The sequence below is a fragment of the Carassius gibelio genome, chromosome B17 (genome assembly GCF_023724105.1).
Source record: "Carassius gibelio isolate Cgi1373 ecotype wild population from Czech Republic chromosome B17, carGib1.2-hapl.c, whole genome shotgun sequence".
NCBI lineage: Eukaryota > Metazoa > Chordata > Actinopteri > Cypriniformes > Cyprinidae > Carassius > Carassius gibelio.
Window position 1 is genome coordinate 8,717,287 of NC_068412.1, and position 24,018 is coordinate 8,741,304.

The 24,018-nt window shown below is 37.5% G+C and overlaps 1 protein-coding gene across 1 annotated transcript in view; it reads right to left on the minus strand.

Annotated features, from left to right (window-relative positions):
• jmjd1ca (jumonji domain containing 1Ca) overlaps positions 1-24,018 on the minus strand; it is a 69,114-nt gene that overhangs the window by 39,684 nt on the left and 5,412 nt on the right. The window contains exon 2 of the mRNA XM_052580347.1: positions 18,410-18,577. Within this exon, the coding sequence (XP_052436307.1) occupies positions 18,410-18,577 (168 nt within the window). The remainder of the gene's footprint in view (positions 1-18,409; positions 18,578-24,018) is intronic.

Here is a 24,018-nt window from a genome sequence, read left to right on the forward strand (position 1 = left end):
TTTTAGTTTTACAATAGCCACTGAAACAGATCTCAATTATTCACTACTTTAATTCAACGTGTAGGCTGGACTTTTCTTATATGTTTTCTTCATATATTTCTATATTTGTACCTCTTGAATTTAGAGACATTGATCAGAATGCAGTATTATTTTATTAAAATGCAACAGCTCTGTTAAGAAGCTATCATAAATCAATTTTTTGTTCGTGCGGTTCACTGAGCTTCTATAAGGTTGTTGAACTCACTTTAATGCACAATTGATACTGCAGCAGTGTGATAAGAATAACTGTGATCTGATATTGTGGAAGATTTTTATTAGTAAGATTTTAATCAATCCAGAATAATCAATGTGAATCTAGCCATTTTTGTTGCTAGTTGTTTTTCCATTATAATCCTATAGGAAATGGATAGAAAGGAATATGCTTACGTGCAGGAATGTACAGGGCTAATGAATAACATATGGTTAGACATACATTAAGGACCTCCCCTCCCTAGGGACTTAGGTAAAGTGTAATCTAAAGGAAAAGTTTTACCATGTGGAACCGCCCTGTATAGGGTATATAATGAGATGCAACCTAGCATTTCGAGAGAGCTCCTTGCAACGAGCTCTCGACTTTGTTTTGCTTAAAATAAAGTCTTTTCTTCTGAGAGAAAAATCCCTGACTGAGTTCGATTCTTTGGAGAACCGGCAAAATACACCACAGATTTGGCACCCCAGATGGGACTGGAAAGGAGCAGAGTGGACGACTGCTCTTGAGCTGACTGATGAGCAACACACACACCGTGGTGGCCACCATAGAATAAGGTAAGCATTTTTGCTTATATAATTAGTGTGTGTTGTTGACTGGTCAGCTCTGAGTGGTAAGGACACTTAAAATCTGCTCTTCCAAATTTAGAAAAATAATATGATATCTAAATTGAAAAAGGGGTTTTACTCCAGAAGAAATAATTGCATGCACATATTTGGGTTATTAATAGGAAGGCCTTGGAAGGCAACCTCGATTTAAGACAAATATGGTGTAGGCAGAAAGACATGGCATGCTGTGTGTCTGTGTTTATCGGATAGCTGTGCCGGGTAAGGACAGTGATAAACGGATAAGCAGATTAGTTAAGGAATCGCGAGGAAAAGTCCCATGGATACCGCTTTGAGAATGTATAAGGGAAATTCTCGAAGGACTGAATAGGTGGGCCCTTAAGGACGCTCTAGGTAGAGCGAGCTCTAGGAAGAGCTGTGTTTTGTTGTGTGAATGTATCTGTGTCCGGACTGAATGAATGTGTGAACAAAGAAATTCTGTGTTGGGTGGGTAAAAGTTGCGCACCATTCTTGGACCGTCACTTCAGGGTGGCTGGGTGGAGTTGGACGCAACTAGTATCCACTTGAGAGGGATGAATGTATTATGAGCCTTGATAATAAAAGGACAATTAATGTGTGATTATCCCTTAGATAAAGGGAAAAAGTATGCAAGAATAAGCACTCTGGCTCAATAAAGAGTGTAGCAAGTGTGAATGGGTTTAGGAAAATAGCATCAATAAAGTTTGAACCAAGATCTATAATAGATTTTTGCATTTAGGATGTCTGTGTGAAAGGGGAGAAAATTTTCTGAGCCCAGTGCAGTGGGAGTGAGAACAAAGGAGGACGTTTCCACAGTAAAGTTGTATTACATGGGTGGAGCAAGAGGTGCTCTCCCCTCCTGGACCATCACTTGAGAGTGATCAGGTTACAGAGACTGGTGTTGAGAAAGGATAAGTGCAGGAGCCCTAAAACAATAAAGTTAACTGAAGGAAGGTTGTTTTAGAGAAAAATAAATACAAATGTTCCAAGAAATGGACTAATATAGAGATGGCAGATATGGTGGAATATAGATATAATAATAAATTAATTAAAATAAGATATGCATTTATTATTTAATAACTTATATTAATAGATTAATTTAAAAGATGCACGTGCTTAAAACTTTAAATCTAATATGTGAATACATCTAAAATTTGTATCTTGTTATCCCTGGGACACAGTATGAAAGTTAATCCATTACGGAGTTTCAGAGATCGGGCTTGTGTAAATGTCAAAAATAAAAGAAATAACTTGTGCAATGGGGAATGAAAGCAAGATTGGGTGACCAAGTTAATAGACAATTTGATTCAAAAGCTATAGGTATTTTATAATAGGAAGGGAACTAGTTGCTTAAAGAATTAGATTTAATTATTTTATTTACAATAATAGGAATTCTTTTATGTTGGTTAGGAAACATTAATTCACAAATACTAGATTATTCTGAATCATGTATGCAAATTTAGAAGAAAAATGATGATTGAAGTCCTTATGTCACAATATGCATGTCATGCTGGTATAAAAGGAAGGTTTATTTTGTTTTATTGCAGTATATTTAGATAATAAAGGTAGCTGATTTCTGCATTTTGCAAAGAAGAAAAAATGCTTGCTATTTTCCTGCAATGAAGAACTTGCTTAACTAACAAAGAATAAGAGAACTGCTGTTTTCAACCAGATGATTTTGTTTTTAATAAGGGACCACTGAAAGAAGAGGTTGAAAAGTGAAAATTAGAAAAAGAGCTGATTGCTCAGAAACAATTTGGTCAGAAGTTACATAGGTACATTTGATTAATGCAGTCTCTGAGTGTTAAACTTTCAGATGATTTCTGGAACAGTGCCTTGACAAAGGAAAGCAATGAAATGGAGTCTGTCGAGGAATGGCAAAGCAGCGAACACAGCTACAGAGAGAAGAAGAGGGAGGGGCTGACGGATGTTCCCCTCCCCTCTTGAAAGAGAAGAACACACTTCAGCAAGGAGAAGACTGAATCAAAGCAGGAAAAGGTGAATCTTTCACTTGAGACTTTTCCTGAGGTTGAAAAGAACATTATGAAATGCAAAACTCTGGCAGAAAGCAACCAGAAGCCAGACTGAGAAGAAGCAGAGAAACAACGGAGACCGTACAACATCAGCACAACATCAGGTCTTTGAGTGCCATCACAGACTGACGACCCAGTACAACAGCCCAGGCTGATGATCTAACCAGTAGGACTTCCATCCCTTCAGTGCACAGGTCCTGCATATTCAATGAACACACAGAGACTGCTTCACATTTAAATTATTTTATTTCATTATTTTATTTACTATGTTTTAATCTTGATTATTCACTGGTCTCACAGCACTTCCTTAAATTCTGTGTTTTAACTAACTTTCTCAATCTGCTTTTCAATAGGTACCAGTCCAGCCTCATGTCTTAAAAGAAAAAATAATTTTGACAGACAGAAGTGAGTACTTGACTCACCAATCAGATAAACATGGAGCTGGATTTGGCATAGTAAGACAGTTTCATTAAACAACTAGGGGAAAGTGCATAACTGAATACTTGACAACAATGCTGAGCGCTTTGGGAAAGAAGAGAATAAATAAATGAATAAAAAAGGGTATCCTGATGAACAATAGGAAAAATATATATGGTTGAAAAAATAGAAATATTGGTCACTCCATTTTGTTTTAAGGTAATTTTCTAAGATAAAACTGAATAAAATAATATTGAATAAAAAATTATTCCAGAGATCCAAAATCATGTAATCACATATACTGTCATCACTGGGGATAACCAGATGGAAATGTAGATGGTCATGGATCCAAGATTTACAGAGATCTCCAATCCTCTTCTCAGAGTTGCTCATGAGCAATAACAAAAAAGTATTTGACTAAACTTTAAATTAGACAAACACATGACATTTGAAGAAATGATAATTGGCTCTCTCAAATGCCCAATGCCTAGGCCTAATATTCTAAACAAATTCATCTATGAGATTTTGGAAAAAGGAAGGAAAGAAAGAAAAGAAAAGTTTTTGGCAAAAAAAAAAAAAAAAAAAAAAAAAAAAAAAAAAAAAAAGGGGGAGTGAAAGTGTGTGAAAAAGTATGAATGATGGTGTTGTATGGCATGAAAGAGAGTGTCTGACGAGACACTGAGGCAATTCAATCAATTTGCCCAAACAGCTGTATACAAATTTGAATGTGGGCCCACAGGGCAAATTTATGCCCAGACAAATAATGACCATGGATGAATTTGGTTAAGTTTCCTGGTCAGTACCTAGGTCCTTGTTGTGGCAGAAAGAAAAACAGTGCCACACATGCGCAGCGTATAACATGGGAAGGCAGAGCAAAGCACGCTTGCTCTGTCCACCCCACATTTAACTTTCTTTTCAGCATATCATGATGGAGCTGATTGTGTCAAAAGGATGAAATATTGTCTTTCTGACTGTTAAAATAAATACAGTGGGTTGAGTGTTTGCCCGGGCAAAAGACCTATGCTACTGAGCAACATAGGCCTAGATTAATTATCCAGTGATATAGTGGAACTCAGTTTACAAAACAAAGAGATAACTGAATAAGCAAATTGTTGAGAATAAAATTGAAAGGAATTAAAAAATAGTAAAGACAGCACAGGAATTGTGAAAACTCAAAAAGGGGCCAAGACAGCCCTCAACCCACATTACATTTCCACAGGTCACACCAAGAAGGACGACTGGCAAGATGAACAAATTAGCATGCATGATAACACTAACAAAAATCTCTGAAGTTTTCCATTTACAGGTGACAGCAGTTCCAGTAAGGCCAAGGAATGCTTCGCTCCATCAAAGAGAACCAGTGAGGGCGCAGTAATGATCTCAAGAGAGCCTTGCATTAATCAGCAAAACGGTTACAGAGTGACACCTGAGTTCACATCTCTAACCTTAAAATACCCCAACCAGCTTCAAAAACTCCACACAGCATGAAGTGAGGGATGAAGGGCGTGCTAGTAACGACCCACTCTTGCCAACGAGGGAAAGACCATTGCAACGACTCGCAAAGAGTCTCCCTGGTGAAGATGGAACGAGAGAGTGATGGGACTGCTACTGAGATCAAAATACTTGGGTGCAGATATGAGCCAACAAATAGAAAAGAAAAGGTGGAAAGAGAATTTTAAGTAATGGTAGATGAAGAATTTGAAGGTTATGAGAAGGGAAATATGGATGTAGGAAGATTTGAAGGGAAAATAGAGCAATTTGATGCAACAAATAGAATGAAAGGAGCAAAATAGAAAGATTTGTGAGTTGAAGAAGGAAAAGTATGTGTTATGTTTGGGGAAAATGCTGTATTTATAGAAGGGAGCATTTAATGAAGAACTGATCAAATTGAAAAGGCTAAGAATGATAGATAAAGAAAATGTTGGAAAAGATAATAACATGTAAGACTGGTTTGATTTACAGTTAGGAGCATGTGGAGCATAGTTTATAATTAAATAGGGAGAGTTTTTAGGAATGGCATTGATGACAGGATATTTACTATTTTACTGTATACTTCCTATATTGAGGTCACTAGTCAAAGCCACAGTTAAGCAAATTAAATTCAAAGATATCAAGATAATGGGAAATTGATACATAAGGTATCTAAGCTGAAGATCAACTCTTATAATCTTGTGATATTCAATGTGTGATGTGATTTGTATTTGTATGTGTATGTATTTTTACGCCTTTTATACAAAACTGTGATAACCAGGCAAATGCTGAACCAATTGCACATTCATGCTTTTAACAATGTCTACTATTAAAGAGGGGTTAGGGAAACTGGATCTTTTACTCATTCCTTGTCAAATTAGGAGAGAGATGTTTGGTCCAGTAATCCCTCAGAGTGGAATTTCATAATCTAGTCACTGGTGATAATACAATGTGACTTATTTAGTCACTAGGTAGTGTAAATAATATGACTGGATTATGGAGTAGCACTCTGGATAAAAATAATCAAATGTGAGACTTATTAAGTCTCAAAGGGGAGAATATGTGGAAGATTTTTATTAGTAAGATTTTAATCAATCCAGAATAATCAATGTGAATCTAGCCATTTTTGTTGCTAGTTGTTTTTCCATTATAATCCTATAGGAAATGGATAGAAAGGAATATGCTTACGTGCAGGAATGTACAGGGCTAATGAATAACATATGGTTAGACATACATTAAGGACCTCCCCTCCCTAGGGACTTAGGTAAAGTGTAATCTAAAGGAAAAGTTTTACCATGTGGAACCGCCCTGTATAGGGTATATAATGAGATGCAACCTAGCATTTCGAGAGAGCTCCTTGCAACGAGCTCTCGACTTTGTTTTGCTTAAAATAAAGTCTTTTCTTCTGAGAGAAAAATCCCTGACTGAGTTCGATTCTTTGGAGAACCGGCAAAATACACCACAATATTTCACATGAAATGACCTCAGATTGAGAGCTAGTTGACCTCTCTTTGAGTTCAGCTGTTAAAGGGTACATAACATACACAGCTTCACCTGATCTCATGTTAATCTTGAGTTTGTTACACTCCGTTGCTGCCCCGGAAAAACAAACTGCATCCACTGTTCGTGTAACGCTGGGTTCTTTGGGAAGCTGAACACGGAAAACTTCCCCTCACATCCAAAAACACACTTATTTGGAGACATTCTCGAACAAATCCTGTGCAGTGTTGATGTGGGTGGTCTCGCTCTCCTCTAGTCAACGTGTGCATGGGCGCGCTTTTCCTGAGAGAAATGCTCATATAAGGAGTTCCACTCTCATCTACGTCATTAGATCCACAATAAAAAAAAATTATGTCATTCATTCAAATTAGAATTTTATTTTTTACTTTGGCCATGTGTAGCATGAGAATCCATCTCTTTAACACTGTGAACAACTCTGAATTCATGAAGCACCATTGTACCCCCCCCCCCCCCCCTTAAATGTACAACTGCATCTCTCTAACCATAATTCATGGCACAGTGTGGAAATAATGTATATGTACAGTATGTGAGGTGGGAATTACCTTTATTGATGCTTATTGTCACAGCATACAAGTTTCAATCCGTACAAAAAGAAAATAAAGCCCATGGAAAGCATGTTCATGGAAACAAAAATCTGACATCCAGGGATTGTGGTGTGTCGTGGAGTGCTGATCCTCACACTTTGCTTCATGACAAATGCTCACACACAGAAAAACCAAGAGTGAACAAAGCTTGTAGGCCTTAGAGATCTCCCAAATTGCACAAAGTTGGACGGAGAAGTTCTCCTAGGTGTAGGGTTGGTGAAGGGCGATAGAATATACAGTTTGTACAGTATAAAAACCATTACGCCTAAGGGATGAACCCACTTTTCACAAAAACAAACGTGTGTGTGTGTGTGTATAAGAACCCTCTTTGTTTTGGCTCTCCAAGAGGCTGACACACAGCCAACAGCCAGACAGAGTCTCAATGTGTGTGTTTGAGGGAGAGAAAGAGAGAGCTATAGAGAAACAGAGTAAGAGAGAATGTGTGTGTGTGTGTGTCTGTGTGTGTGGTGGGTAAATTTATGTCCAGCTGAGTGAGTAATAGTGAATGCACTTCCACATAAATGACTCTCTCTCCTACACACACACACAGATCGGCGGTAAATATGCACACATAAAAAAACAAATCTGCCAGCCATAAATAGAAAATACAAACATACATCATTCATGACCTTTGCTCTGCTGTACACACACGCAACACTAACACACACACCAGACCTGGGGTAATATACTCACAAAACAAATTTGTCAGTCATTAACAGAACTTGGTGTAAAAACTTTTCTGCTACACACACACACACACACACACACACACACACACACACACACACAGGCTCTCTGCTGTGGATCTAGGTCATATTTGTATATCTAGACACCAGTTAAACACACACACACACACACACACACACTCACACACACAAACACATAGCCTATTTCCTCCACAAGCACCAAATGACTAGCTTAACTAATGTTGCTAATGGCAGCTTGGACAGACATCCACAACTACAGTCTTGCTGTGTGTGTGTGTGTGTGTGTGTGTGTGTGTTCTTGTTTTCTGTTTTCATTAGTGCCAGGGACAAAGCAGGAAAGAGGGACAGAGAAAGACACTTTCAATTTAATGATCAAATGAGTTAGCAATTCAGAGGCATCAACTCCCTCTCTCTCTCATCCACACACACACACACACACACACACACATTAATGGAGTCACTTCCTGACTGAGTCACACAACTGATTAGTCATTTGGCAGCCATCTGCATTTGTATGTGTGTGTTGAATATGAATAATTTGCTACAGTAAGAGATGAAAATCATTAGAGGTTTGTTTTACTAATAGACAGACGGATACCACTGGCTGTGTCTAAAAACGAGTGAGCAACATGGACATCATTTCAGGCCGTTATAATACATTCAAAAGGACTTATGATCCCCAGTATTTCTGAATCAAACACTCAAAATGAACTTTACATGCAGAATGAATGAAGTTCCTAATTATATATATTAATGTTCAACTACAATGTTTGAACAACCCGATGCTCAAAAATTCTTCATTAAATATACAAAGTTATGAATTAAGCTATGGTTCTCAAAAATGTTAATTCGACAGGATGTTGGAATCAAATGCATCTAAAGTGCACAAAAATGCTGACCAAAGCATTCAAATATTCGCATTAAAGATTCAAATGCACTCTAATGCCCCAAACTGGTGAATCAAACACACAGTATGAACCTTCAAACCAACAAACAACACCCAAAAATGCTGAATCAAAGATATGAACATTCAAATTAAATGTTCAAACAATCCAATAATACCCAAAAATAATACCCAACATATGAACAAAACTGATTCTGAAAAATAATTTTAACAAAAGAATGTCATAACCAAACATTTCAAACTCCCAAAAATGCTGAAAAGAAAAGTTAAAAAATATCAAATGAAGATTCAGTTGCATCTGTAATGACCCAAAAATGTTAAGCACATTCAAATATTCAAACTGCAGATTCAAATACATTATGATACCTCCAAATACAGATTTCAACATATGAAATTACAAATTCAATATTCAAAATCAATAAAGTGCAAATCCAACATTTAAATGAACATGAGGCCCAAAAACCAGGGTTTCTGCAGGATTTTAAGCTCAAATTTAAGACCTTTTTAAGATCTGCACAGATAAAATTAATACCACATGAGAGGGGTTGGGCAATGTCTACAGTAGGGCTGTCAACAAGTATTCTAAATTCGAATATGTATTCGAATAGTTTTAAAAAACGAATTTCAAAGGTGAAAATTAATATTCGAATAAAAAAAAATGTGGCAAAAAACGTCCGCGGTAGTAGAGGCGTGGCTGTCTGCTTTGCGAGTGGGCGCTAGCGCGCCTGAGAGTTCAGGGACAGGTCACAGGAGTCGCACTGTCTGGCACAGCATCACTGCTGAAAGTTGACGCGTCTTCATGGAAGATGGCAGCAAGTGCAGAGCCCAACTCGACCGCAGCAGAGAAAATGAGGTAAAATTGTTGACCCGTGAGATAAAGTTGTATGCAAGCTATTTAAGATACAGTTAGCATACCATTCGACCACTAGCAACATGACGTCACATCTCAAAAATGTGCACCCAAATGAGCATGGCATAATGTGTGGAACTCCAGCACGTTACTTTGCATCGCCCGCCACAAGCTCTTTGTCTGCAACATGACAAGAGGCCATAACGGATAAATTAATTTTGTTCATTTGTAAGGACATGAGACCGATCAGTATCGCAGGTGGGGCAGGCTTCCGGGAGTTATCGCAATGTATTTGAATGTTAAACTATTATTTATTATGTAAACTACTTAACATACATTCGCACATAAATGGAAAAGATGATCCTCTTCATATGAGCAAAAACGTCATTTGGCATAACAGCAGATTAGATGGTCTATTTAAACTGACCAGTGTAACCTGTTAAATGTTTAGTTGACTGTATTTTATTTTGATAATGAACAGACTGCGATGTAAGTTTGAATCGCTAGAATATACGTGTATACGAGTATACGTGAGACATTTAAAAAAAAATCAATTACAAAACCTTTTTCGCAAACGGTTTACTTTCAATTGTGCACACTCACAGTAAAAACAAAAGATTTGTGCTCTTATAGGGTTAGGAAATGTTAGATCGTGCCTCTGGATGCCTGAATCAAACATAAGAAAGTACAAATGCAACATTCAACCAACAATATGATGCCTAAAGATGTGAATTTGAACATATGAACATACAAGTCTAATTTTCAAAAGAAACTGTGATGCTCAAAAACACAGTCTGGCTAAACATTACACTGACAGAGACAAGATGTGACCTGACATTTGTAAAAACACACACACACAAACCGATGCAAGACAGAACAGCACGATCTCCGTTCCATGAAGGGTGAACCTAGAAACATCAGCCTTTATTCACAGATTAAATTCAAATTTCTGTCATTTCTGGAAAAGAAAAGTGAATTCAGTTTGTGAGGAACTTGAGATTAATGTGTCGTCTGTGGCTTTCCTGAATCCGCTGTGATTCATTAAAACGACATTTGGGAAAAATGAGCAAGTGTGCATCACTCTGTGTGTGTGTGTGTGTGTTTCTCCTGCACACACCCCCTGAGTCTAAACAATCACAACGCAAACAAACATCAGTGTGTTTGTGTGTGTGTATGTGTGTGTGTGTGTGTGTGTGTGTGTGTGTGTGTCTGTGTGTGTGTGTGTGTATGTGTGTACATGTGTGTGTGGTCCTGTCTCTTCCTAAATGATGACATCATTGGCGCTGACTGGAGCTCATCACACAGCCAGGCTTATAATCTCTTAACCTGGATCCATTTAACCGCCTGCCATTACTGACAGCTGAATCATCAGAGAGAGAGAGACAGACAGAGCATGTGTGTGTGTGTGTGTGTGTGTGTGTGTGTGTGTCTAACACACAGCAGAGCTCTGACACGTATGTAAACACTGTGGCGGGTGAATGTGTGTGTGTGTGTGTGTGTGCGATCCTGAGAATTAGTTGAGTGAGAGAAGAGAGCAAGCGAGAGCGAGTGCATCTGGTGGTAGATGTCGACATGTGGTTAGACCGTTACAGGCACAGTGCCAAGAACAGGCGAGGGGGCGGGGGTCTCACACACACACGCACTAAATATAGAGTCCTGCCGAGGCTTCAATCTCACACATACACATTGTGAGAGGAGCACAAACACATAGACAAACAAGCATGAGATGAAAAGGATATCAAAGTGTACGGCCCTATGCTTCATGTAATGCAGAATTTACTGTGTAAGCAACGTTTGAGAAATGTAGGCAAAATAGGTATTTTTTTATTACTATAAATATTTTTCAAAACTTTCTGTTGGCCAGCATTGTGACTTTGTGTGGCCAACGTGAACATGAGTGAAATCTGCATGGGGATTAGCATTGGGAATATGGATCCCTATTGAAATGACTGGAATTTGCCCACAAAATATGCAGTGGTTAATGTGACTGGACCTTAACGTGGATTAATAAATCAAAAGACAGAGTAAGTGTGATTAATCAACTTCAAATTGTGACATGGACTAGTTTCTGTTATTATTAAACTGCAAAAAGAAAAATGATGTTTGAATTTTCTTGTTGACATGAGTAAATCTCTGTTGTGGAGCAGTTTATTTGACAAACAAACAATAAATAAATGCATTTTTAATTTGAACAAGTTTTATTAATTTATTTATTATTAATAATTTATGTTTTATTACAATTTTACAACCAAGTGTCTGGTGATGATCATGATGATGATGATGAAATTGTATTAAATCATAAACACACAAACTGTATAAAAATTAAAGAATTTGCTGAAAATAAAATGGAATTTGAGAAAAACAAACACTTCATAGGTCCCTATTATTGTAAAAATGTTAATATATTATTAAATTGTTAAAATTTTATGAATTCGATTGATTCGACACGCTTTTTAAACCAATAAATCTAAACCCAGAAAATGTAAATGATCTTTTTGTGAACAACTGTGTGCTATGAATTGTGCGCACGTAATAAAGTCGGAAACATTCATATAGAGGGAAACCAAGACCTATGAGAGAGAGACCCCAAACCCCCAGAGGAAATAAATTTCCTAGGACACACACCACGGCGCACACAGGCGTGCGGTTGACCTGTTATTCTGTGGGGTCATGGAGTAATGTAAGCTCTGCAGCTGGTACATAAATATGACTTTGAGAGCAGAGTCCAAGGTAACTCGAAACAACTCTACATCTGCACACACACACACACACACACACACACACACACCACTAACTCTCTGTTTGAACTACATTCAGACTGATGAAGTGTAGCCAGAGACGGCTCTCTCTGGTCTGTGCTCTGCTGGTCTCTGGTGAGGTAGAGAAGGCAAAAAATGTAAAGACAAATGAAAAGAAAGCATGTCTGCTTCTCTCTGTTGAAATGATGGCACTGCTGTGCAATGTCCCTTCAGTAATAAAGCCCAACTGATGTCACGCTCTCATGTGAAATGAGCACATACTCACGTACATCATATAGCAAATCATGAATTAGTAAATCAGATGCTGAATGTCCAGTCTGTGAAATCACAGCGATGTATGCAGACACACCGCATGATGGCATGATGTGATATATAATAATAATATAAAAGAAGTATGTTATAGTTAAAAAGTAGGGATGCACCGACATGAAAATCTGGCCGATAAATCTAAATGCAAATTATTATATCATTTTTGATAGTCAAAAAAAGTCTCTCCATTAAAAGCCATTAAATACTTCAACATAAATCAAACATAAAGCAACTGCACAAATAAAATAATGCAAACAAGTCACTGACAACATTACTTAGGTGTAAAAATGTTTTATTTTTATTTTATTAAAGTTAAAACTGTAAATGCTGCAAAATTATATTACAATTTAAAAATGACTATTTTAATAGATTTATCATTCCTGTGATGTTAAAGCTTAATTTTCTGAATCATTACTAAATAAAGATTTCTTCTTATTATCAGTGTGGAAAAAGCTGTTCTACTTCATATTTTCTTTTTAATTGAGATTCTAAATATTGCACTGATACTTTACATTTTTATATAAATGTATTTTTTACTTATGTATATGTTGATGCACAGTATTTCTTATGTATTTCAATTAATGAAGCTAGCAGGTCCTCTAAATAAAGTGCAACTGAAACAATCTTAATTTATTGCAATGCATATTGCATGTGAGGTAGTTTATGATACCCTAATAGTACAAAAAAAGTGCATCTTGAAGAACAATGCCATGTTTGTTTAGTAAAGGTTAGTCTTTATCATAACAGCAGTCATTTTCATATAAAAGTTTTAAAGGCACACTAGCATCAGCTGTTTAACAGTAAAACTAAGTAAAGTAAGTAAAGTAAAGTAAACTAAAGGTCCAGTAAAACTAAATTACAACTTTGTGGCAGAAGAAAACTAACATTTAAACTGAACTTGGGTACACAAATGGGTAAAATGTGGCTTCTTTAAAGCCTCTTAAATAAATGCTAAATTCAACTTTAAATTCTTCACTCTCTCTCACCTCTCATTTCCCAGAATCCCCTCATTTCACATTCGTAAAAATGCAGGTCTTTCTGTTTTCATAGTGTCAATAAAAAATCCTGTAAAGGTCAAAACGTCTGTAAGCACTTACAAATATGTACAAATTTCCACACATGCACACAAATACACACACGAGAAAGTATAAATAATCTGTTCTTCCTCCTGACACGTTCACACTCTCACCCTCACACACACAAGTGCTGTGCTAATGGTCTGTCTGACTGTCAGCATCACACACACTGCGTCTGTCTCTTCCCCATCTCTTCTTATCTCTCTTTCTCTCTCTCTGACAAGTACACTGACACACATGCTGTGTTAATTTTTGACAAAGAAGGTCGGATAGTGATAGAGAAAAGAGGGCCAGGGAGATTATACCAGAAAGAGAAAGATAAAGGGAGGAAGAGATGGTGTGTGTAGGTCACTGTGATAGAGAACGGCTGCTGATTCAGTGATATTCACCAGCAGAGAAAGTCACAAGCAGATTGGTGTGTGTGTGTGTGTGTGTGTGTGTGTGAGAGAGAGAGAGAGAGAGAGAGAGAGGGAGGAAAAAAAATAGGAAACCAAAGTGTGTCTGTGGCTGTTTAAACCCACATGAAAACGTATTTCTCAGAGGTTCTTTCTCAGTTATATTTCATTTAAGTTTCTACTAGAAGAACGGAGAACAAATGAAATTATTGTTGACATACAATGAAAATATAGAGTATTAGGTATTAGATAGGGTTTCAAATGATGGCATATATCTAATGACAAAGATTACACTATGCCATATCCACAACACAGTTTTTTAAAACTCTGATATCACTCTGAACACGAGTGTGTAGCGGCGTAAACCTTTGTTATGACAATGATTCAGCTGGAGCAATTTGTGATAATTGCCATTATTTTGGAACAATTCATAATTATACATCAAAATATGCTAAATAATGTATAGTTCAAATATATATGAAGTTTGACATGTATAGGGGACAATAACAATATTGATCTTGTTGCTGAGCAATGCTGCCAATTCCAGTCAGAGTCTCTAGTGCGCTAAGGCTTATTTTATAACATCATAATTAATAAAAACTAAAGCTGCTTCTGCATTGATGCCAGACTAATTCATTTGAATTAATTATGAATTCTTTATAAATAATCTTATATTTTGGTTTGCATTCATCATTATTTCCAAACACAACAGAATATAATCAAATTAGATAGATACTGCCTGTACTATAGGGAGTGTGCTTTCTTTATGGGAAAAACTGGGGAATAGTTTATCCTATTATATAGCATGTGTACAGTGCACAACGTAAATGAGTACACCCCGTCTGAATAAATAGAAAATATGTATTTTCTTAATGATCACTAATATAATCCATGGAAAGATGGCAAAATTGAAGCATATTAAACATATACTTAATAAAAACATCAAAATATATGCCAATATTTTCTGTAAGATAAGTAAATTAGCCAATTTTGTTTAAATGAAAGATTGCAGAAATGAGTGAACCCGAGATTGAATTCAGAAAATGATTACTATTCTAGTACTTAGTATGTCCTCCAGAACTTAAAGTTTACTGCTCTGACTGACCCTTCTTGGCACTGAGTGTACAAGTCCATGACAAATTTGCACATCTGTCCTGTTTAACTACTGGATGACCTCCTTAAATGCTCTGGTCTTTAATGGGGAGTGTTGCTCAGCTCGTCTCTACAGAATCCCCCACAGCTGCTCAAGAGCGTTAAGATCCAGTGAAATACATGTCCACTGAATGATTTTCACATTGGGAGAATGAATATATTCATTGTCATGCTGAAAAAATGCTCAATAATGCAGGGAATGAGGGGAGGGGAGCATCGTCTGTTTCAGGTTTTTGTATTACATCACACAGCAGTGTATGAATTCATGCCAGCGTTGATAAAGCACAACTTCCTCCAAACCTCAGCTTTCATTGATCCCTAAAGCTTTACTACCACTGAACGTCACTGTGGGTACCAACCACATCTCACTGTGCTCCTATTCTAGCAATACCAGAACATTTTGGATGTTTTTGGATCTGTAATGACTGACTTAGTCTTGAAACCAGAGTATGGATTCCCAGAAGTCTCTATTTTGTAAATATGGGCCTTGGAAGAGGTTAAATGAGTTTATTTTGCTTAGGCTACAGTAGGTATTTCTAGTGGTGACAACAAGCATGCATGTCACTTCTGCAGGCTGCTCATACTCTGTGAGATAATAAAGTGTCACTCTTTTCATAGCTACTGTCGACTCCGTGACATGTTATTTCTCCTGCTCTTTTTCTAGCAAAAATTCACTCGTAACTAAATGAAAACTTAAAGTGAAGACCTGAGTATTTCAGGAGCCTTGTCAGAAGCCCATTGTTTTTGAATATCGGTGCTACTTCTGCTATATTTTCTCACTTAAAACAATAATTTGGTATTTCTCTTGTTCCACTGTCCTCTTCTATGCTAAGAAATAAGTCGCCTGGTATTGACCCAACTGGTTCCACTGCTGCCAGCATTACATCTGTGTATGATTCAGTGGGCTATATAACGCTTTTAATTATGAAGAAATTACTTGTTTTTAAAAAATTTGGTTCAAAATACTTACCTGTTGATCAAAAATAGCCTTAAATCTATACACTTTTTTTTTTTTTTTACTTTCAGGAGGGTGTAACTCATTTTTGCAACACAAAATTTTATTGCACAACTTGCGCAGCATCATAGAACGTCTATGAACAGAGTCACACCCTCTTTTAGGAGAAAATAAATCGCTGTACAGTATTGGATCGAGGAAGTGGACTAACCTTACAACATGCCAAAGAGTTGTTGTGGGGTTGGGTGCACCAATAATGTTTGTAAAACCTCAAATTTGAAATTCATGGCTACCTGCTATCATCATCCATATCTTCCGGTTATGGAAATATTATGAATTACGTTTGATGCTAATCGAAAGCTAAGCCAAGCTAGCTGTATGGCTGGACAGAAACGTTCTCTCAGTACTCTAAATATAAAGACATAATATATTACATTTAAAGAGGTTTACTTTCAAAAACAAAGTAAAATCATTCACTGGCGTAACGTTACCTGGTGACTCGATGAGGTATTGTTATAGTTGTGGTGTGGACTTCCCAATTCTCACAGAATTAGAATAATTATTAAAACTGTAGTTTTCATTACAGTTATCTTCCTTGCTTTGAACAGGCTTTAATTCAGCAATGATGTATTAAATTCATCCAAAGTAAAGACATTTATAACATTACAAGATTTCATTTCAAATGGGGTTCTTTTGAACTCTATCAAAGAATCCAGAAATTAAACGTATCGCAATGGTTTTCCACATTGAGAATCACAAGAAAACCTATAGCGTCTTATAAGTGTGTGTGTGTGTGGGGGGGGGGGCATGATGTGTGAGTCACAGAGAAAGAACCAAAAGAGGAAGAAAAACTGAGAGGAGTAAAAAGGAGAAAAGACAGTGTGCATGAAAAGGGAAAGCAAGAGGTGGATGTGTGTCTCTGTGTTGGCAGAGTCAGATAAATGAGAACAGAGGAATCAGTAGAAGCTGTGTAAAATCGCTCTTTCTCTCTCCTTCTCAGATGTTGCTACAAAATGCCTTTTATACTGACAACCCTGACACACAGTAACACTCTGCCCAGCACACACACACACACACACACATACACTTGCAGTGTTTTATCAAACACACAGTGCTCTGAATGGAAGAAGCCCACACACACTCGTTAACTCTTATCTCTGCTGCCCGTCGGCCAAACAGAGCTCTGTTATCACTGTTACCCCATCTACCCATGTAAATGGCCTTGACCCATAGTTACTCCAGGTTATGCATGGTAGCCCACAACAACACAGGGTTAGCCACGGTGACATGCTGTCATATAAGACATAAATGAGGTTACATAATGCAGGATTGTAGAGTCTTTGATCTGCCGTCTGGAAAACGTGGAAATTATTTTTTTATATATATCTTTATGACACAGAGGCAACTAATGACTCATAGCAGCCAGTCTCTTATGGTGGAAACAGTCCAGATATGAAAACAAAAGCCCATCAGTTTCATTCATTCTGCATTGAGTGACTTCATAAATACATGTGTTGAGTGTTCAGACAAAGGCAGTCTTATGTTTCTTACTATCAGAAAGTCTGGTTCACATTGCAGCTTAAAGCGAAGTCAGACTGACATTACAATTGCTACAAACTCGCTTTTGAGCATGATGTTTCAGGGCTGCTAAATCAGTATTTGAAAGAAGTGCTTCTTGCACCATTTTCATGGCCAATAAAACGGCAAGATAACAGTTAAACAAGAAAACAAGAAAGAGTTTTCAAAAGAAATGAAAGTTTGTTGTTTTATTGATTCATTCAGACACAAAAGTATCACTGTTGAATCATTCTGATGAATCTTTCGCTGAAGCATTATGAAACATTGATTTACAGTTTGTGATGCAGCTGCAGATCTAGTACTGCTTCATCTTTCAACAAATGTTTTGTGCAATCTCAATGACAGCGTGCCTCAATTACAAAACAAAAAGCTCGGAACAATCCTCTGACACGATTTGCGATTTCATTCAAAATAAACTATCCACTTGTTCCTTACACGTGTTGACTCTGTTCTGAAAGCAAACACACATATATACTATATCCGCGGTAGACAAGATAGCGACAGTGAATGGAATTTCTCTTTGGTTTTGACGTGCCATGACACTCTCATTAATCAAGTGTTAGCGGCTGAACACCATTGGGCAGGGCCTATGGTGAGAAGATGACTAATCGTAGATGTCTTGCTCTGGTTTTAATGCTGCAAAGACCTCTTATATGCCAAAAGATCAAGGCAAATTTGATTTCTCATGTCATGAACTCTTTAAACATACTTTTACTCCAACAAGTCCGATAAAAACCAATGCACCTCAAATCTGACTACATGAAGCCAGCCAATCACTTTCAGGTTCTTGCTGTTTTTGTGTGTAGCATACATCAGATGGTCCATGAACAGTTTGAGCAGCAGTACTTTGAAGGGTTTGTGGACTCACCAGGGCGGGTTGCAGTCTCCTCTTCTCCTGGCCGCTGCTGCTGCCGTTTGTGCCGGTTCTTCTGGTGGCCCAGACGAGTTCCTGTTCCAACAAAACAACCTCACATTCCTCTTGGAGTCTCCTCCACTTCCTCTCTGTGCTCTGCTCGCCATCCCAGTGCACACACACCTAACACATGGAGAGAGAGAGAGAGAGAGAGAGGGTTAGTAGGTTGCGGATGTATGTACAGACACAGGTGCATGTGCACACACGCACACACAGCATATGTGTTCACGATTAACTTGATTGATGCAGCTAATTACTAGATGATTCAAAGGTGATAAATCTAATAAATTAGAAACAAATGTCAACACAGCAACGGCATACTTAACCACTTGCACAAAAACGTCTGCTTAGAAGCTCACAGTCAACATGAAATGGAAATGAAATGGATTAAACGCAAACATATGTGTTGCAAATGTCTACACCGTGAAAGTACATTCTTAGACCACACACACACACACACACACACACACCAGATCACACAGTCCTGTCCATATCGAGATACATATTTTCCTGTGTAAGCCTGAACTCAATGATGTCACTTGTATTTGTCACCCAGAGTGTCATCACAGCATCACAAGTGCTTCATCTGACTGATGACTGAGCCAGACGAAATTAAAACCCACTCACCGGCTGCAATGAGCCATCCAGCTCTACTGCAGCATGACGATGTGGCTAAATCTGTGACAGATCTGAATCACAAAGTCACCCAACAGAAACTCACTATGAATACAGCACTGAGATCTAGCTCACTCGCAGTGATTTAGAATTCATGGTCACTGAGAAAACATCAGCAGGGAAGGTTAAATAAAGAGGTGGAAGACTTCTGGTCCATGTGGCAGGAGAACAAGATGAATACGGCAGGGCTGGTAATAAAGCCTTAAGCCCCGTTCACACCAAGAATGATAACTATAAAGATAATGATAAAGATACAGTGAAAATCTGAAAATGGTTCTCAATATTAAAGAATAGCAGAGTCCACACCACATCTGTAACAATAAAGCACAGAGAAACAATATCACTGGAATCACTTTGAGAACATTTTTCTCCAGCTGATGACCGATTCAAACATTGACAGCCAATCATCCTGCTGTAACGAGATGGAGACGTTAAAGCGGCAGACGCACGTGTGCTAAGAATAAGCTAAGATATTGTTAGCTGGTGTGGACACTTTTATTGTTATTGTGGTTGGTGTGAACGGGGCTTTAGACATGGTTTGTTCCAAAATAGAATTTTTGAGAACTGAAGGTCCAAATGATTTGATTTGAATAAGCATTTCTAAATATTATTACTAACTACATTTAAACGTTTGATTTGAACATCTGAAATGTAAATATAGAGTGCATTTCTGGGCATTTAAAAAAAGTTTGATTCAAATGTTTGAATGCTCAATTTGAATGTTCGCATTTAGAGTGTATGATACTTTTTTTTTGGCTGGCATAAAAATGTTTTAACATTAATAAAAAAAAAAAAAAGTTTAAATGTTTGATTTAGTATTTTGTAAATTTGTGGGGCATTAGTGACCTGGTTGCTCAAACGGTAAAGGAAATCCAAGGTCAGTTTCTATTTCCAAGTAACAGCTTTTGGCATTTAGCCTGAAAGTTACTTTGGGTAAAAGTGTCTGCCAAACAAACGCTAATATGAATTTTAGGACATTTTAGGTGCATTCAGAAGTTTGATTTAGATGTTTTAATGTTTGATCAAGCATTTTGTAGACATTATAACTGTATTTAAAAGTTGCAAATGTTTGAATGTAAACTAATCACATTGTGGACCCTGTACGTGTATTTGAAGGAAGGACACAAATGTTTAATCCATAATTTGAGAATTAAATTTGAGAATTAAATACAACAAAAATGCATCATACATGCATTTAAAAGTCCATTCAAATGTCCTATTCTGTTTTTTGTTTTTTTTTAATTGCATCTCCATTTCTGAATTGTTTGATCAGGCAATTTTTGGCATTATAACCACATTTAAGTTTTATTTTAACATTAAAAAAATTATAGGCCTATTCAACTAACATTTTGCCAGTACAAGCGCATCTGAACACTTGACTCAATCTATTAAATGTCGGACATCTGTATAGCCTGAAAGCAATGTAAGTTACTTTGGGTAAAAGTGTCTGCCAAATACATGCATGTTTATTTGAATATTCAGCATTTTTTTGCCATTCTAGGTACGTTTGAAAATTCATTTTGAATGCTTGAATGTTCGATTGAGAGCATTTGTGCATTGTAGATTCATTTGAATATTAAATTCAACATTTTGTGCTCTATAGGCATAATCAGAAATGGTTATGGAGAGACAAATAGAGTCACGGAGTTCCTCTCCTTTGCTCTATAATAGCAAACTTCACACTTAAAGCATACAGACATGTGGTTGTGTGTGTGTATGTATATATGTGTGTCAGACAGATGACACCTCACACCCTACAGAAGAATTTAAAAAAGACCCAAATTATAATGCATTGCAGAGACACATGTTGTTATTGGTCAAGATCCTTTGAGCATGAGATGGAGAGAGAAAAAGGTTTTTTTTCTGAGTTGCTATGCTACCGACACATCTTTTCTTCCTCCCGTCTTTCAACCTCACCTTTCCCCTTAATCTTCTCAGTGTCTCTTTCACAAACTCTGTCTCTCTCTCTCTCCTGGTGTAAGGATGCGTGTCGGACACTGAGGTGATATACGTGCACTCCTGCCATTATCTGTGAGATGTGTGTGCCTGACCAAGAGTGTGTGTAAGAAGGGGGGAGTGTGAAGGGAAAACTATTACAACTAATTATTCATTTAGAGGAGATCATTAGTCATAGGAACCAGTCCTACTGCCTTTTGAAACCACACACACATACACTCACACAGAGATCATCTGTCCTGCGTATGTTAAGTGAGTCTACCATCACGTCAGCTTGTCATTTTTCACAGCGGCTGTTTTTTCTTCCGCCTGAGTGTAATTACGATTATGTATGTGTGCCGTCTTAGGGTGTGTGTGTGTCTCAGACGGTGTTTACAAGTGTGAGTGAGCTAACAAGAAGCTCTTTCCTGCTATTATTACACACGTGTTGGATGTGTGTGTGTGTGCCGATCTGTTCGGCCATGAAGCGTTGAGTCGTCGGCAAGCTGTAACAGGTCACAGAAGCGTTTCACACACACAGTCACATGGCTGCACACACACACACACACAAATGCATACAAACTCACAGGCGCACCTGCAAATCAACTCAAGCATTGCATACTCACACTCCTGCAGTATCTCTTATTGACAGACTGCAGGAGAGAAACATTTACACATACTCTCTCTCTCAGTAAACACTTCCCTGAGGCTTGTGGGAGGGAAACATTCATCGGCATCAGATTTCAGCCTGGACCACATCCAGCACTCCGGCAGAAATATGCTTATAGCATCAGCATTTACACACACACACAACCTGACACTGCCTTCCTGACTGAGAAACCGTGCACTCTTATTTTTTACTGGTGGTTTTTCATGAGATGTACGTGTAAATATATTCTGCTAACTGTAATAATCTGTTCTGATCATTTCTGCAACACAAGCGAGGAGTGAATGAGAAGGGTCTGGTTGTGTTCCTGATGAAACCGACACTGTGTGTGTGAAAGGCGAGAGAGAAAGAGAGTCTGGGGAATAAAAGCATGCTGCCAACATAGTAGCATGAGACTATCATGTGACTTTGTGCGAGTGTGTCCGTGTCTGTTGTACATACTGTCTTTAGCACCGAGTGCAAACACACACACACACATTCACAAACTGTGATCCACAGAGGCGCCTCACTGATCAATAATTTACTGAGCGGAGAGAGAGAGAGAGAGAGAGAGAGAGAGAGAGGTGGGCGGGTGAGAGAAAGAGAGAGAAGACAGAGAGAGCAAGAGAAAAAAAAAAAGAGACAAATGAAGACAGTGAAAATGTACGTTTATAAAGTCGACTCACATCAGAGCTACATGAAACACAACATGTGACAAGCATTTCTTCTCAAATAACTGCAACATTCACCTATCTGTCATTAAAATGAACACATTTAAAAGTAGTTTTCTGTGTTAATTACAATAATTAAGCACCGATAAACACAATCTGTTATTGTTTTAATATGACAAATTTTAAATGATATTAGATTCGATTAGATTCAAATTTATTGTCATTATGCGGAGTACAAGCATATAATTTTTTATATGAACTGAAAAGCAATTAACAGTGAACAGTGATGTGGAGCAAACCATTAACACAAGGTTATGGATCTTATAATACAGCATATTTCTAAATAAAATGCATTTTTAGTGCATAAGAAGGAAGACCTAATACTGACACACATCCGTTTTTTTCTCAGCTGTTTACATTCACTTAAGACATTAGTGACTGTGTTTACTAGAACGCTGCCAAAACGGGTATTTGAACATAACTTTGTGTGTGTGTGAAAGAGGAATAAATTGGGTGTTCACGCAGTGTCTCTCAGCGGCTGAGCACACACAAAACAGCGCACATGTTAAAATTGCCTAATTGTGCAAACTGGCAAGACAAAACATGAGCAAAATGATAAACTTTAATAATTCTATGATGATTAAACTTAACAGTTAATCCATGAATCTGCCGAACCGTGCAGTCTGATCCATACGGATCACGGATCATCTACGATCCATTGCACCCCTATAAAATATTATTACAATCTGAAGTAACTGTTTTCTTTTTTAATAGGTTTTAAAATGAAATATATTTCTGTGATGGCAAAGCTGAATTTACCACTTAATAACTCCAGACTGCAGTGTCACATGATCATTCAGAAATCATTCTAATACGATAATTTGCTGCTCAAGAAACATTTCTTATTATTTTATCTTATTTTATGTTGAAAAAACGTTTTGCAGCTTAATTTTATGGAGACTGTGACACTTTTTTGTGCAGTATTCTATGATGAATATGAAGTTTAAAAGAACAGCATTTATTTAATATAGAAGTCTTTTAACATTATATATATAAAATGTTTATGTTTATCAGTTTTTGTCATAATGCAGTGCCAAAGTAGCAAAATGACATGCATTACAATTTGAACCTGACGGAGACAGACTCAATAAAGTCTCAAAAAAGTCAATAAAGGCACAAGAGTGTGTGCGGTTAGGTGTGGTGGAGGACTGCATCGTACATGTGTGTGTGTGTGTGTGTGTGTGTGTGTGTGTGTCATGAAGGAGTGACCCAAACACACTGCTGTGATTTAATGCCAGCAAACATCATAATGATATGATAAGCTAGAGTGCATGACAAGAGAGAAAGACAAAAGAGGACACCATGTCCTTTAACTGCCTCATATTAGCAAAGCAGCAGCAGGCCTTCATTATTTCACAGCGAGAGTGAGAGTTGGACACCTTGTGCAGCTGTTGGCCAGCTCTCCAGTCCCGTGACTCTGATTCTGTCATGCATGATATACCACAGTTTAAACAAACTCGCTCTCCTCTGTCTGCCAAACACACACACAACACACACACACTCTCTCTCTCACCTTCACACTCTCTCCTCCGCACATATAAAGACACACAAACATTCACACAGATAGTGTGAGAGTC